Here is a 16,764-nt window from a genome sequence, read left to right as displayed (position 1 = left end):
CTTCGATAGCTACCAGCAGATACACGTGTCCTCCAGGCGAGGATTTGTGCAATTTTCCGACCATGTCTAAGCCCCATTGCGCGAAAGGCCAGGACAATGCTATAGGCATTAACTCGGCTGGTGGTGAGTGAGGCTTGGATGCAAACATCTGACATGCTTCACAGGTGCGCACGGTTTCCTTTGCATCTTCTATTGCTGAGCCCCAATAAAATCCTGCCAGAAAAGCTTTGGCTGCTATTGCTTGGCTACTTGCATGGTGGCCACATATTCCCTCGTGTATATCTTTGAGTATGATTCGTCCTTCTTTGGGTGTGACGCACCTCTGCAATACTCCTGAGATACTACGCTTGTATAATTCTCCTTTGATCATGGTGAAGGCTTTGGATCGTCAAATAACTCGCCTTGCTTCGACTGGATCTTGAGGTATTTCCTTTCTCATGATATATGCCACGTACACCTCAATCATCATGACTTCCTTTGGTTCTTCCTCATCATCTGATACGTGAGTTTCTTGGGCTGCTGGAGCCCCCGAGTCTTTCTTGGCCTTTTCTTTTTTTCTTCGACTGCTTCGGTGCCTTCTTCGCTTTGGTTGATCTCTCGCTTATCTCTTCCCAAAAGACCCCTGGTGGTATCGGGAGGCACTGCGAACCGATGTTTGCCAAAACGTCGGCTTCATCGTTGATGAGCCTACTGATGTGATTGACTTCGCAGCCATCAAAGAGTTTTTCGAGTTCATTGTACACCTCCTTGTATGCTATCATGATGTCATTGACTGCGTCATACTTTTTCATGACCTGCTGCGCTACCAACTGGGAATCGCCGAAGATTTTTAGGCGATGTGCACCGCACACATTTGTCATCTTCATCCCATGTATGAGGGCTTCATATTCTGCCTCATTATTGGACGCGTTGGGGAACATCATCCGCAATATGTATTTCATTTTGTTGCCTTGGGGTGACACAAGTATCACACCAGCTCCAGCTCCTTCCAGTCTCTTGGACCCGTCAAAATTCATATGCCATGTACTCGATAAATCTGGAGGTCCGTATTTTGGAGTTCCATCCATTCTGCGACAAAGTCCGGCAGAATCTGCGACTTGATCGCCTTTCTTTTTTCATATGTGATGTCCCGAGGGGAAAGCTCGATTCCCCAAAGGGAGACATGTCGTGTAGCTTCTGGATTGTTCAATATATTTGAGAGAGGGGCCTCATTGACCACTGTTATCGAGTGTGCCGAAAAATACAGCCTTAGCTTTCTTGCTGACATGAAAACTCCATATGCCAGCTTCTGATACTGCGGGTAGCGCTGTTTGGATGGTGATAAGACTTCACTAGGGAAATATATTGGCCATTGCATCCCATGAATCTTTCCTTCTTCCTCTCGCTCTACCACGAGGATTGTGCTGACCACCTGCGGTGTGGCCGCGATGTATAACAGGAGAGGTTCCTTATCCTTCGGAGCCACCAGTATTGGTGGTGTTGAGATTGTGCGCTTGAGATGCTCAAAAGCTTTGGCCGCTTCTTCATTCCACTCGAACTTTTCTCCTTACTTGATGACCGCGTAAAAACGCAGTGCTTTTTTCCTAACCTTGCGACGAATATGCTCAAAGCTGTGACTCGCCCAGTCAACTGTTGTATTTCCTTGAGTTTAGTTGGTTTCCTCATCGTCACGATGGATTGTATTTTTTCTGGGTTGGCCTCGATTCCTCTGGCCGATACCAAGTATCCAAGAAGTTCTCCAGCAGGAACTCCAAAGGAACATTTCGTCGGGTTCAGCTTGAGGCGGGACTTGTCTAGGTTGTCAAAGGTTTCTCGCAGGTCATCGATGAGAGAGGACCCTGTCTTCATTGTGATGATGACATCGTCGATGTATACTTGAACGTTCTTTCCAATCCGCGTGGCGAGACATTTCTGCATCATCCTCTGATATGTGGCTCCCGCGTTTTTCAACCCTAAGGGCATTGTCCTATAGCAACACGCCATAAGGGGTTATGAAAGATGTTTTGACTTCATCCTCTTCTTTTAAGCGAATCTGATTGTAACCAAAATACGCGTCTAGGAAGGAAAGACGTTTGCAACCCGCTGCGGAGTCGATAATTTGATCGATCCTCGGGAGGGGGCAGTGATCCTTTGGACAATGTTTATTGAGACACATGAAGTCGACGCACATGCGAAGGAACTCAGTGTTTTTCTTTGGGACCAACACTGGGTTGGCAACCCACGTGGCCTCGGTGTGTAGCTCCTTAATGAAACCCGCTTCCTTGAGTCGACAGATCTCTGATAACATAGCATTGCGGTTTGGCTCGGAAAAACGCCGCAAAGGTCGTCGAATTGGTCTAGCTCTTGGATCTAGATTGAGAGGATGCTCGGCAAGTTCCCTGGGTACTCCTGGCATGTCAACTGGATACCATGCAAAGATTTCCCAGTGCTCACGGAGGAACTCGACGAGCGCGCTTTCCTATGCGTTGTCCATGTTTGTTGCGATGGTTGTTGTCTTCTTGGGATCTGTCGGGTGAATCTGCACTTTCTTGGAATTCTTGGAGGTGTCGAAGGTTTGCTCCTTGAGTGGCCTTCCTCCGTCGGGTAGCACGTCGTAGTTGGTGGTGAGCTTGGATACTTCATACTCAGCCTGCATCCCGAAGGTTTCAGAAAGCTTGTGGAAATCCTTGTTGCATTTATCTGCTAAAGCAAAGCTTCCTTTCACTGTGATTGGGCCATTGGGTCCAGCAATCCTCCACAACAGGTATGTATAATGTGGTACATCCATGAATCTGGCATATGCGGGTCGTTCCAATAGAGCATGATACTGTGATGGAAAATCAATAACTTCAAACTCCAGTTTCTCCCTCCTGAAATTCTCTCGGGTTCCAAACTGTACGTCGAGTGAGATCTTTCCTAGATGATAATTCGGCTTCTCAGGTGTAATACCATGGAAACGCATGTCCGTTGGTGTCAAATTTGCCAGAGAAATATTCATCTTCCTTAAGGTATCCGCGTACATGAGGTTCAGACTGCTTCATCCATCTATGAATATACGCGAGACCTCGAATCCCGCGATCACCGCTGGTAAAATCATAGCTTATTGTCCTGGCCGTGGAACTTGAGGCGGGTGGTCCGCTTGAGTGAATCCTATGTCCTATGCCGACCAATTTAGTTACTCGATGGTTGGTGGAGGCATCTTCTCTGCCATGTATATCTACCGTGAAATTACCTTTTGTGCCCTATTCGAGGGTCTGCCTTTCTGAATCATCGACACTGCTCTCGTTGTGTCAATGTAGCCTCCATTGTTGACTGGAGGTGCCGCCAATTGCAACTGATGCTGGTTGGAGCTGGTTATTGCGGGTGGTGGTGGTAGGTGGACTTCACTCCTTGTCCCCTGTACATGCCCTCTGTTCGCTGCTTGTGCATTGGTGTGCTCCGCATATCTATGCAGAGCTTGGAAGGTTCGGCAGTCCTTCTGAAGATGGTCTGACTGTCTTTTCCCTTCACTGTCGAGGTAAAAGTGCATCTGGCATGGCCCGTTCAGATGATCTTCGGGTGATATGTTGTATGGCCTCTGAAACCTTGGTCGATTATTTTGTCTGCTGGAGTTTGGCGCATCTCTATGATCATTTCGCTCCTCATTGCTTCTCTGATAATCATCCCGATGATTTCCTCCACTATTTCCTCGGAAGCCAGCCGCCACTTGGCTGGGACCGTCGTAATCTGAGAATTGGCGAGAATATCGTCGCCTATTTTGATTGTTGTTTCTGTTCCGATCCTCTTCGGGTAATGTTTTTTTTAACAACGTCTTCGCCATCCACCCAGCGATTTGCTATCTCCATGAGTTCCGCTATTGTCCACGGGTTGGATCTACCCAAGTGCTCGATCAAATCTCTTCTTCGGATCCCTGCGACAAATGCATCGATTGCCCTTTCATCGGATACGTTTTCTACTAAGTTTTTTATGATGCTTCATCGTTGGATGTACGCCCTCATTGATTCATCATACTTCTGCTTGCAGGCCCTCAAATGCTCTATTGATGCAGGCTTCTTGCACGTGGAACGGAAATTTTTCACGAGCATGTCCTCAAAAGTCTCCCAGCTGTCGATGGATCCTCCTGGTAACTTCTTCATCCAAGATCTTGCAGCTCCACTAAGGTGAACTTGGATGCTTTGCATGGTTGTCTCTCTAGTTCTGCCCATCAGCTTCACTGTTTCCAGGTAGTCGACCAACCAGTCCTCTGGATCTTACAATCCATAGAACTTTTTATAATTATCAGATAGCTTGAAGCCAGAGGGAACCCGAGTTTTGCGAACCCGTCGGGTAAAGCAAAGGAGTCCACACATGTCTTCCTCGCTAACTTCTGGCGAGTGTCAGTGCTCTCTTCGACTTTCACAGTCCCTCTCCTGTCGTGCGATGTCGACTCGTGCTTGTGTCACTGTATTCCTCGCGTCACCGTCTCGCAGAGGATCTCGCTCCGCCGTAGTTGGTCGAGGACTATTTTGTCTTGGAGCACTCTCGGGTTGCGGTGTACTTGCTCCTTGTATTGCTGTCCCCATGATTCCAGCTCCTGACATGGCCATGTTATACAAAGCTTCCCTAGGATCTCCCGCAGGTGGTTTGGATGCTAACATGATATCATGTGTCGCCAGATATCCTGCTTCCGGTGTTTTTAGGATGATGTGCCCCCTCGTGTCTATTGATATAAAGGACATGTCGAGATTTTGGATCAGGTTCTCTCTTTCATGCTCAGGCACGTTTGCTAGCCGAGATCTTCCTCTTAAACGGGTGTCTCTGTGATTGTCTCCCGACGTTCCTAATTGTCGACTCAGTTTTGCCCTGCGCGCGCTTGACGCAGAAGCTGCAGCTTTCCTTGCTTCGAGTACTCTCCTTTGTTTCTCTAACTCTCGTCCGGCGCGAGCGAGTTTATATTGGTATGCTTGCAATACTTCTGGTGTGGTTGTGGTAGTCATCGGCTCCGTGCCATCCATAGCCCTCTGAGCTCTATCCCAAGCTGCTTGCGACAGCTGTACCTTCTCTCGTGGCGTGGGGCCGGCGTACTTGGGGCCTGTTCCGTGCGTGAGATCTGCAGCAGGTTGCCCAAGTCATCGAAATCTTCCGACGCTTCGTCCTATGGTCGGCTTGATTCCCCGATTACGTAGACTTGATGGTATATTGCCGTTGTGTGTTCATCATCTTCAGGATCGGTGACATCGCCGTATCGATCGGCGAAGACCTCATGAATAGAAGTAGATCTATCGCTGCTCAGATCGGAGCCCGTGAACGACCCGAAAGACATGCCGCCGAGCAGACCGGCGAATTCTCCGCCGATGGCGGGCTTGATGAAGCTTGGCGGCGAAACCTCCTCGTCGCATGACTCGATTGATGATGATGATGATCCCGAGAAATCGGAATCGGCCGCTAACGGTCCCGAAAAATCGGTGCCGCGAGGCGATGCGATCTTTCTTTCCCGACGCGAAAGTGGAAGCTCCTGAACGTCATCTCCATCGAATCCTCCAGATCGGCATATGCATGCAAACGGGCGGGAGGTGAGGAACAAAATCGACGAGATCATGTTTGGCATGTTTACCTCCGTCCATCACGTTGCTTGCTGTCGACGATGTTGACGATGCCATCGAGATCACCTCTTTGTTGCCTCTAATTCCCACATAAGACGCCAATTGATAAGGGATTAACTTGTCAATGCCTACAGATTGTAGACTTGGGTTTTCGTAGAAAGTAGAGGGCAAGTAGATCTCGAAGGTTCAACCGAAAAAGGTGCTCGACTATGAAAAACTAGGGTTATGTTGACGATGATTCGATCTCTTCTTTCTTCCTCGGCTCCCCTTTATATAGGAGGTGGAGCCGAGGCTTTTGTATCGTACAAGTTACGAAGTCCGGGAGACTATTTGAGTCCTTCCCGTATTGATACAAGACTATTCCTAATCTATCCCTATCTTCCATATCGGAGTTTTATTGGGCTTCCAGACTTCATAAACTTCGGGTAATGGGCCTCCAAATAACCTTCGGTACCTTACTCAGCAGGCCCATTTGGGATGCCTATGTCAACCACAACCAGCAGCCACGCCACCACAGACCACCGGGAGCCACTCCAGCTCCACCGTGGTCGAACCCCTAATCGCATAACGCCAATATCCACATGGGTAAAAGCAGCAACAGAACTAACCCTACACCTAGATCTAACCCCTAGCTACTCCGGCGCCTCTCGAGACCTACTCCGGCCGGTTACTCCGGTGGAGATGGCCCTGGATCGGCCCGGTCGCAGACGGGCGACTCTAAAGTTAATGTGGAGGCTAGAGAGGGGGGGAGGAGGGAAATTGAATATCTCTAGTTTAACTAGATCAAGACTCCTGTTCGGTTTTCTTTCAGCATCCACAAACGCTTAACCGGATTATTTTGGTGTTGACACCAACAATTTTATCAGATTTTTCACGTACACAACAAGAAAATCAGCAAACTCATGATCAATTTGCGCGAGAGGACTCTATTGTCAACGGCTGATCATCAATCAACAAAAAGTTTTTTAAATAATACATTTTTCATTTTTTCAAAAATAATACATAAATTTGATTTTTTTTGAATCTAGAACCCAATCGGCCGGCCAGCTGCCAACCAGATCCAATAGGCGCGTCAGCCACCGAATAGACCCAATCGGTCGGCCGATCAGGTTCCGGTGCGACCACAACTGCTGCCCTGCCTTAAGGAAGAGGAGGCCGATGAGGATCCAGGGGTGCACCGATCACCGCCAGGGACAGGGTGGCGGAGGTGCTCGCCTGCATCGCATGGCCATGAGCTCGAGGACGCGGTGGCGGCGAAGGCTCCTGGGTGTGGCGCATGGCCGCGAGCTCGGTGGTCGGCAGGTGGCCTACCGATTGGGGGTGGTCGGCAGGTGGCCTACCGATTGGGCCTGCTCGGCTAGCGGGGCTGACTAGGCATGGTCGACACCGAGCAGGCCGACCAAGTTCTAGATTTAAAAAAAATAAGTTCACGTATTATTTTTGAAAAATATTTAAAAAGTATTATTTAAAAAAATCACCATCAATCAATGGGGTAGCGCATTAATTTGCAATTTCAATGGCTACTTCAACACTGGATTTGAGAATTTTCCTCCTAATCACCTTGAAACCTGCACCTTCTCAATTTGAATGCTCATTTATTTAATTATTTATTTTTAGAACTCTCCGCATTTTAAATTAAAGCCAACCACCAACCATATTGGTGTGCAAAGGATTCCTTCAGGGAAAAAAATCTATATTATTCAATTTTAAGAGTCAAACAACAACCACAAGAAAATTTTCATAAGAATCTGAATCCTCTAAATTTCTATGGAAGTCTTTTTGAATCAAATAGATCCTTAACTTGGAACACCTTAGAGAGTGAATTTTAAAAAACAGACAATGAGAGATGCTATAAGAATCGAAGTATTTTCAAATGGAGTAAAATATACGATGATTTACATTTAATCTCAGCATAAAATGAGAGTGGCCATCTCCTGACACCTTGTTTCAAAAGTGTGGCCATCTCCTGACACCTTGTTTCAAAAGTGTATACCTCGAGAGCTCGAGAGGTAAGAGAAAGCACAAATTACACAAATCCTCAGTTTTCCCCAGAGATACCAATGATTTTCAACAGCAGATATTTCTATACATGCAATAGCTATGTACAATCACTTGCATCAGAATCCACAATTCGTCTTCAGCACAGTATAAGAATAAAGGCAGACAATTCGTTCAACTGTCGGAAGTATAGCCTTCAAACTATCATAGAATGAAGTTCATATCTCTCACCGTTCTCGGAGGTCAATCATATTAAACTTTGTATCAGCATTCATGTACACATGGGAGCAGTGCTCGTAGATTGGTGAGCCATCTAGAGGCGCCTTATGCGGATGGAATCCCCTCTCCGGGCAATCATGAATCACACCGATACCACCCGGATCCGTTAGATGAAATATACCATGTTTTCTGTTCAAGACAAAGTATATGAACAAGACCATATGATCATATTAGACATGCAAAAGTCTGCAGATTCAGGTTCAGTAAAAGTAGCAAATATAATGGCTAAGAGTAAGTATAGACGACGGGATTAAAGATGGACATAGTAGTGAAGGGTCGACGTTTTTATGACCATAAACAAAGAGCGGTCCGGAAAATAATATAGCATTTCCTTAATGTTTTATTTTCCACTTTTCAAACATTTGATTTGCATTCTGTGCCCCAAATACTTTTCTCCACCCTCATGAATCTTCGAAATCACGATTTGCTAACAGACTTGTCTGAGCTAGCCTGCACCCTTGATACTTCAATGTGTTAGCGCTAGAAGTTGCCAGTATGGACGAAATAGAATAGAAAAACAATTGGGAAGCCTCAACTCCCCACCCATGAGCACAAAAGATGATGCTGCAGTGGCCCATGGTCAGGGGTCGAAATGGGGAATGCCCAGTCAAGATTGTCGAGGGATTCCTGAGGAAGGCAGAGGCCATTCTAATGCTCTATAAAGTGAAAAATTAAACCCCCTCTTCCCTCCCCAACACGCAAGGACGCGCACAATTTTTTCCATTGAATTAATGCTGGTGTGTGTGGCATGATTGCAGAAATTTCCTTCACGTATTTGAGGGGTTTAGGGGTACGAGATCACGGCACCTAGAATGCAGAAAAATAGAGGAAAAAGAACGGGAAAGTGATTTGGCATAAGGTCTCCTCAAGTCCTTTGTGTTCTGATGCAAGCCAGGAGATGTTGGCTTGTTTGGTGTCGAAACCCTCAATTATGCTTAGGCTCTAGTCTTAAATGCTCCCTAAACATGGGCCTGAAGCTACAATAATAAACTAATTGTTGTGTCGTGTCAGTGAAATTTGTTAGCAAACGGGTTCTTGCAGTTGCCGCGTTTAAGGAGACTGAAGTGTAACTTCAAATTTTGTGGGGCAAATAACAAAGTTGCGTAACTTCAAGAAGATTCAATGCGATTTCGTCATTGGTGAATATTGATAAATACTCCCTAGTACAGTAGAAAGTAAAATATGAAACTGAACTATGTACAGATTAGAGAAGCGTATGTTTGAATAATCCGACCTATTACTAAAAACCGTTTTTTAACAAGAGATTCATTCAAGAAAATTCAGCAGATGCCTACCCTAGTCCATACAATTTTTATTACTAATAGTGATATAGTGAAAGACAAAGTGCAAAATTGGATGTCAACCGCACATACTAACAATTAAATTCTTACTTTCTTGTGTCGGTAGGTGCCATAACTATTGCAATTGCCTCAGGTAGCATGACCTGTTAATACAATAATGTCAAATGGAAGATGAAATAAAACTAATAGTATTTCCTACACTGAATTGTAGAAAATCACGATGCAGAGTACACTATTTAATTTGGTTACCTAGCAGGTAACTGTGAAATAAATTAGCAGGGTGCACACTAATCAGTAACTATTGAATGAACTCCCTCAGTTCTAAAAAAAAAAGGCGTGCATGCTTTTCAAAATTTAAGTTTGACCAAGAATTTGGCGAATAAAATATGGATTATGAGCCAAAAAATTATACCATTTGAATATGAATCTGACAATGTCGATTTTGTATAATATAAATCATGTATTGTTGGACTAATTCTTGGCCAAAGTTTAAGTTCTTCAAAAAATAATATAATGGAACTGTGCAGCAACTAAGTGGTAATCATACTGTGAGATCCAGGCTGCCAACATTACCTGATACGAATAATGATTGTGGAGATCAATGGAAGACAGAAAACAGGACTGTGTTGGATGTGTCTGTAAAGGAAAGCAGATAATTGGTGAGTAAAGCAACTTTTTTATGACACCAGAGGAAAAAAGCAGTCAGCTAACCAACACATTATTGCTAAGTTATGCCTAGGTACAGAGCACATTATTATATTCTATCGCCATATGGCATCAACATTTTACCATTTGATACAATCCAAATGACTAATACTATAGAAACAGCTATTTATTACCATATCCATCTTTGTAACAAAGTGGTCATTACAAGTTACTATTTGCCATCCATATGAGTTAGACATGTTATCATCTCCTAGTTCTCACACTATAGGATTTATGGTTAGTCTTACTCGTATTCCTAATTAATTCCAATTGTTGGTCTAGTTACAGAAAACACCAAATGTTGCACGGTATACAACTGAGGCCGTGTTTACTTCTAGTGTATTTAAAGGGATTGGAGAGGATTATCCAGATCCCGAAAATCCCAAATAATTCGTTCACTAAGCCGGTATTGGATGGGATAATCCCAAGATATCCCCCACAAAACCCCTCATTTTTATGTAGATTAAAAATTCTCCACCATACTTGTGTATTGGGAGTTTGGGATGGAATTGTATTTGAGGGGATTGGGTGAAAGAAAGGCTTTCATCAAATCCCAAATCCCCTTGGTTATAAAATTACACCCCTACTAAACAAGGCCTGAGTTTCATGAATTTCCTTGAACCAATTTTAAATAGGAATTTACACATTCTCCGCTATGCAGGTTTTTAATGTTACATTCTTCTAAAGTCTGTAATTCAGTGAGATGACCTAGTGCAAAATATAACGCAACATTGCAAAACTGCAATAGAAAAAGATCTAGTGGCAAAACATAATTTTGCCTATCAAATATGGAATTACCAGATGCCCTTGTGGCACCACCTTCCTTTGTGTATCGAAAGTGCATGATTCATTGTCCAGAATAAGGCAACATGTATGCAAATCATGCAATGCAGAAAATTATACGGACAAATATCAACGTTCAAGGTTGAACTTGCAAGGCATATCATTAAGATTCCCAAAATATACACACAAATGCAAGCTAAAGAATTTGATATCAACGTATCCACCTTTGTAAAACATTCCTAGTGGTTAAGCAGAGTTTATGCATTTATGTGTTAAGAAGATGGTGAGCTAATAAAAACATGTTAATTGACATATCCTTAAATATACTGTATGTATCTTATTGACTTGAGCAAACAACACAGGCATCAATGAAAAATAAAAATTCTTTGAACTGAACTTACATGAATCCAACCAAGAGTGAAAAGTGAGCCATTGTCCTGAACTTCAAATAGTTCTTCTTCATTTGTAGCTTCACACTGGCAAAAATAAAAGGTATTGCAGAAGTAATCCCTTGAACTGCAATTCAGATAATATGTTTCACAATGATTAATTTACCCTAAGAAACATTCAAAAAATAACTTACCGAATCAGATGTAGATTTCTGCTTTGGGATTATTAAGGTTGTCACATAAAAAGTTCTCTTTTTCTGCATGGAAATAAAAATGTGATGTCAGTAGCCTAGCCAAATAAATGTTCCCATTTCAGGAAAATGATGCACATACCAGGGTACCAGCAAGAACCCCACATGTTTCTAAACTTCTTTTAGTGTTTGCCTCAGCAACCCTTAGAAAACACTCCATCAACTTCACTGGCTAACAAGACAGTAAAGTTGAACTCATCAGTCAAAGTCAGTTAGGTATACAGTATGTAGGTTACAAAAAAATGCAGATAGAAGAACCATACTCATGTATTTCCTACAGACCTAGGCTATAGCTTATAGGTCCAGAGCAACACTATCGTTTACAACAGAATATCTGTATTTTGTACTTACCACATGCAAATTCTGATAACGACCGGTTTCTGATACAGCAAGCCCAGGTGTTGGATCAGCAACTCTTGATGGAGAAATTGGTCTACGCTCAGGATGTACCTCCGCCAGGACAGGTGGGGGTGAAGGCTGTCTGATATTCAATTGGGACAATTCTCCCTCCAGACTAACAGAAGGCGCTGAGGTGCATTCTTCTGTGGGTGCAGACCATCGACCATCATCAAGAGATAGCACAGATTTCATATCATCATCATCCTTTGTAGTGCTATCAGGATATGTGACACTGGGACCATGCAGACCATCTTGGTTCAACATAGCTGGCACTAGACTGCAGAAGCAACAGTGATAAATGTCACAATCAGCATGGTAGATTTCCTTATAAATTAGTCATATATGGCAGATTTACTTCTGCAATCCCTCTTCTATAGTTCTATTACAATCTTGTATTAGTTCATTTCAATTTGGCTAGTCAAATCCCGCTTTCTTCTAAATCTAATTTTAATCCATCCAATAAAATAATTTGGGGCAATGACATAGTAATTGTTCAAATTTGTTCGGAGCATTCCACTCAAAATAGTTGAATGCATACATGAATCTCAAGAGCTTTCAGGTCGCAAACAGGGTCTACTGAGTCACTGAGTTGGACAGACCAATTAGAACAGCTTTCAAAAGAAGAAAGGTCACAAAAGATTCCGAATTGTGGTCTAACATCTCACCTTGTCATGTCACTTTGTGTAAACTCAAGATTGCTTGGATACTGGACCTGCATCAAGCAGCACAAAATTTGTAAGGTAATGGTTATCTGCGCCTCTATGGTTAAATTCTCAAAGAAAACATGTTGGGAAAATAATGTAAGGAAAACAAACATGCCTTGATTGCAGCAACAGGCCCAGTCCATTGTCCATGAAGCCCATTAGGTCCAAATATCGAGTGTCTTGCCAGTGTTTCTTCTTTTGGAAGAGGCAGATTTGAAAATCTAAATAATTTAGCCAGAAAGCGAAAAGAGTCAAGCTTAGTACACGATAGAAAGTATTAGCATAACAAATCTATTTAACACTAATGGATGCCAATGTCAGGAAAATATAGTGATTTTTTTGTCTAGAGAAAGCACATTGTATAAGGAGAAAATAGAGCCTAAGAAAATACCAAGTCAAATGCATGCAACTAGAAGAGATAATCTTGCTATAATTCTGCCAGATCTAATTAATAAAATACATAGTCAGATGAAAGAACATTGTTTCACTGATTTTGCAAGTCACTTAGCCTCTTGCTAAAGAAATGATGTTTCTCTGCTTTACAACTCTGAAGGTGTACTGTATAGAATGACCAATTACCAGAAACAACTAACGTGGTGTCAAACTTCAAATATGCACTTATACAACAGTAGGACACCAAGACATTGATAAGCACAGTGGAACTGTTCCATGTTCTTGCATTAAAAGAATATGTAAAGTAGATCTAGATCTCTGAAATCTCCTAATTCAACCCACTACTCCGAAAGAAATGATGAAGTGATAATTGACCTAACTCAAAGAAGAAAAACCTAATGATATTTGATATGATGTATACATTTGAAATTCATGCAATTGGATAACAAAGTTACTGCGTTGCTTATGAAGTGTTCCCTATGGCCTACTTTTGGCTTTAAGAAGTTGATCAAGTTACCAGTGTTTTAGTTTAGCATTCCCCTTCATAATTGGTAGCCAAGCCAAACAAAAACAGCATATCATTGACATAAATGTGAACAGAAGATACACATACTGCTTGCGGATCTGCCTATCAGTTTGGGCACTCGGTAATGCTGCCATATTATGTCTCCCATCTGGGGAGAATTTTTGTAATGATCTGTTATTGCTTCCTACAAATGGCTGAAGAAGACAATGAATGAGAAAGAATAGCAAGAAAAACACCTGACAAGCTGGCAGATGTAACTCTCTTTCCATAAATGATTCGGAACTATGAAATGTTGCACAGCACCATATTTACCTGTGTGGAATATGTAGTCGGTGGATGCTTCTCTGTTCTATGATTTGCAGAGTGGGTTCCATTCAGACCATCAGCTTCTGGTGTACCTCTTCTATTATGCTCAAAGATCTGCTGCTTCACAACTGGCTTCAGAGACTCAAGCTCATTGACAACATCGATGAGTGTCTACAACAAAAAGGTCTGTTAGAGAAACAACCCGGGGGAGGGGGAGACTATTACTGTCATAATTTCAACATGATCAAATTGGATTTGTAAATGATACATCCCTCTATGCGCAACAGATATAAGGCTCGAGATGTACTATCTAATCATGAGATCTTAATCAATTCGGTATTGCTAGTTCTCATGTAGCTGAGAACTAAGTTCGTGCTCAGTCAAGCCCTAAACCATTTGATTGCATTGTGATTTGTTCATTCGAGTTGCAAGTTAAGTTGTAACTGAGTTTTTTTCAGTTGCAAGTGGGGTTGCAACTGAGTTTTCTTCAGTTATAAGTGGGGATGCAACTAAGAAAAATACTCCGGATCATTAGATTTGCTTCGTGATTCATGCTAGTCATGAGTTATAACATGGGTTTGATGACATCATCTGACTCAGAACGAAGTTAGTTCTCAGTCAACTGAGAACTAGTCACACCCTAATCAATTCAATGCTTGACAGGAGAAACCTATTAGTTACTGAGCTCGTAAAGAGGAATTACAGAGGAGTTAGCATTCCTGACAAACTCTGCTTCCCTCGACTTGAATATGGGGTAATCGCGGTGCTTGGGGATTGTCTCACACAGCAAGCTGCACCAAGTCAGGCGTCAGATGTAAACTGGTCACAATAATAAGAAGCAAATATCAAGATGAATCAATCAACGTTCAGCCAACCTCGTGTATCTCAGGAGGATGACATACAGGTCAAGGATATTCTTCTCATCTCGATAAATCTTGGCCTGTGCAGAGCACACACAAGTAACAAAATTAGTAACACAATTTAAGAATAGAACTAGTTAGCACGCGTACAAGACAATCCCCAATTCACCACATCGAACAAGAAAACTGCCGCGAATTGCGCAACAGGACAACTGGAAATTTAACTTTCAGCCCAAAAAGGGCGAGATCTGGAGGAACAGCAGGAATTCCGCGCGAGAGATTTCGAAGGTGATTAGGGTTTGACCTGTCGGAGGAGGGTGCCCGCGATGCGGAAGTAGTAGGGGAGGCTGATGCGGTGGTCGACAGCGATCGGCCGAGCGCAGGCCTCTATGCTGATGATGCCCTTGGCTGGCTGCGGTGGCCCCATGGACTTTTCTGGCGAGCTCCTCTCCTTCTCCGGCGAGGAGTTCGCGACGCGGGTTAGGAAGGGAGCAGCGGACTTCGGGAATTAGTCACACTGTCGCATTCCACACGCCGGTGTAGTCTTTCAGTTGTACCCTTCAGGATAGGGAAATTAATTAACGTGGATGGGTTGGTTCAAATGAATTTGGGAGAAATTTGAGAGGATTCTACCTTTTAGAAGAAAAAAATTAAAAGCTTGTTTGGTCTGTGATTTTTTCACGTTGTTTCCTCTGCATGCAACCTAAACATGTTTTGGTGATTCAAGCTCTCCAAAGAAGAAGCTGAATCCTCCCATCGGAATTAGGTCGAGAGATAGTGACACATTCTACCATTGTGATGTCACTCAAAGCTCAGTAATAGAATGCGCTATTGTTTTGAGGGCCAACGTAAACCTCGCCATGAACTGACTAACCTCCATCCACTGCGAGGAAGAGGTGTATGTGGGGGAATGATGAGTAGAAGCTCCGTTATGTAGGAATGAAGAAGGATGAGCAGAGCTCTCATTACCCCTCCCCCTCTCTCTCCTCGCTACAGTAGTTGGGAGAAGTTCCCCATGCTCTGAGCCGATCCGAGGCCCTCACCGGCGGCGATGCCGCCGGGGAGTGGCTGAGGAAAGGCTCCAGCCTTTGTTTGTATATAGTAGTTCTAGGGTTTGGTCCTCCGTGGCGTCTGGGAGTGGAGTACCAGTTCTTCCCGGTCAGATCTGGTACGGCCTATGGGTGATCTTCTTTTATGCGTGGCGCTGGTGGCGAGCGCTGCCATCGGCGGAGAAGAATACCTTGGGGATCTCCGACAATAAGGTTGTGGTGTCGAGCTTTCGTGTCTTGGTGCTCTGACGCGGCACCGGACGGTCGCCGTCAAGCTTCCTCAAAAATGCTTTCAAGGTGGAAGGGTAGCGTGAAGACCTCTGAGACAAGCTCAGGTAATAAGCGATGCCTTCTCCTGCTTTGCGGTGCTCGAGCTCTTCCCTTCCTCCTGGCCGGCCTTGGTGGTGAGGGAGAGGTTGGGGATAGCTCCGTTGCCGTTGTTTGTGGTGGAGGGAGTTCGTGAAGACTACAGTTGCTGCGGCGATTCCCAAGCAACGGCACCTCCCTGCCACTGCTATCCTTGGCCAAGAGGTTGGCCTCGCCGAGCTCAAGCACAAGACTCTTGAGCGTTTCATCCTCAACGGGAGAACATATTTCAGCCTCGTCATGGCGTCAAGCGCCCGTACTACCCCAAGTGGTCATGTAACCGGCAGTGATAGGGGTGGCCATGTGCAGAGGCTCTTCTTCTTCAGCGAGCAAGTATTCGATCGCTTTTTTGTGATCTACTGTAGGGTGTTTTATGCAAAAAAAAACTAGGGCCTATGTTGTAATTTCTTCTTCTCTTCAGGCCTTCCTTGTAATTGTACACCCACCGTTGAATTAATGCAGTTTTCCAGGTTCTTCGTGACCTTTCCCTATTCTAAAAAAAAAAGAAGGACGAGCACTTCCGGGAAATTCAGTTCAGGTCTTGGTTGCATATGAACCCGTTGTGTAAAAATATATTTAAAAATGTCAAAAAAAATCTAAAATAAATTTTCGGATGTACATTTACACATTATGTTTGTTCCCCAATTTCGGGAAAAAACATTATTTATGTCGAGAATGGATTTTGTACACACGCATGGGTGTGAGTGTTTCCGTCACCGTCGATTTATTCCTCGAGATTCCTGATCATCGTGGTAGAGGGAAAAGTAGTTTTCTCTCTCCTCCTTTTATCCAAATCTCAAAGCAAAATGGACGGTGATGGAAACATCGACATTCATGCGTGTAAGTACAAAAGTACTTCCGTATTTACGTCCAATGTAAATATTTTTTGTTTTT

At 43.7% G+C, this 16,764-nt stretch overlaps 1 protein-coding gene across 2 annotated transcripts; it reads right to left on the bottom strand.

Annotated features, from left to right (window-relative positions):
- Positions 1-7,408: 7,408 nt before the first annotated feature.
- Positions 7,409-14,996, bottom strand: LOC127327123 (AMSH-like ubiquitin thioesterase 3). Of its 2 annotated transcripts, XR_011755475.1 has the most exons (15): positions 14,760-14,996; positions 14,471-14,535; positions 14,299-14,386; positions 13,602-13,766; positions 13,377-13,483; positions 12,486-12,591; positions 12,332-12,378; positions 11,619-11,943; positions 11,350-11,439; positions 11,211-11,273; positions 11,029-11,103; positions 9,713-9,775; positions 9,230-9,282; positions 7,535-7,967; positions 7,409-7,502 (listed from the first exon to the last, which is right to left on the bottom strand). XR_011755475.1 is itself a non-coding variant. In XM_051353908.2 (14 exons), the coding sequence occupies exons 1-14, from the start codon at positions 14,880-14,882 to the stop codon at positions 7,787-7,789; spliced, it is 1,551 nt and encodes a 516-aa protein (XP_051209868.1). In that variant the 5' UTR covers positions 14,883-14,996; the 3' UTR covers positions 7,409-7,786. The 2 variants fall into 2 exon arrangements, 1 of the variants encoding a protein (XP_051209868.1); XM_051353908.2 differs by having other exon boundaries at positions 7,409-7,967.
- Positions 14,997-16,764: the final 1,768 nt, after the last annotated feature.

Source organism: Lolium perenne, chromosome 3 (assembly GCF_019359855.2).
Source record: "Lolium perenne isolate Kyuss_39 chromosome 3, Kyuss_2.0, whole genome shotgun sequence".
NCBI lineage: Eukaryota > Viridiplantae > Streptophyta > Magnoliopsida > Poales > Poaceae > Lolium > Lolium perenne.
Note: the sequence above shows the minus strand (reverse complement) of the source record. Positions and strands in the feature narration are given on the sequence as shown.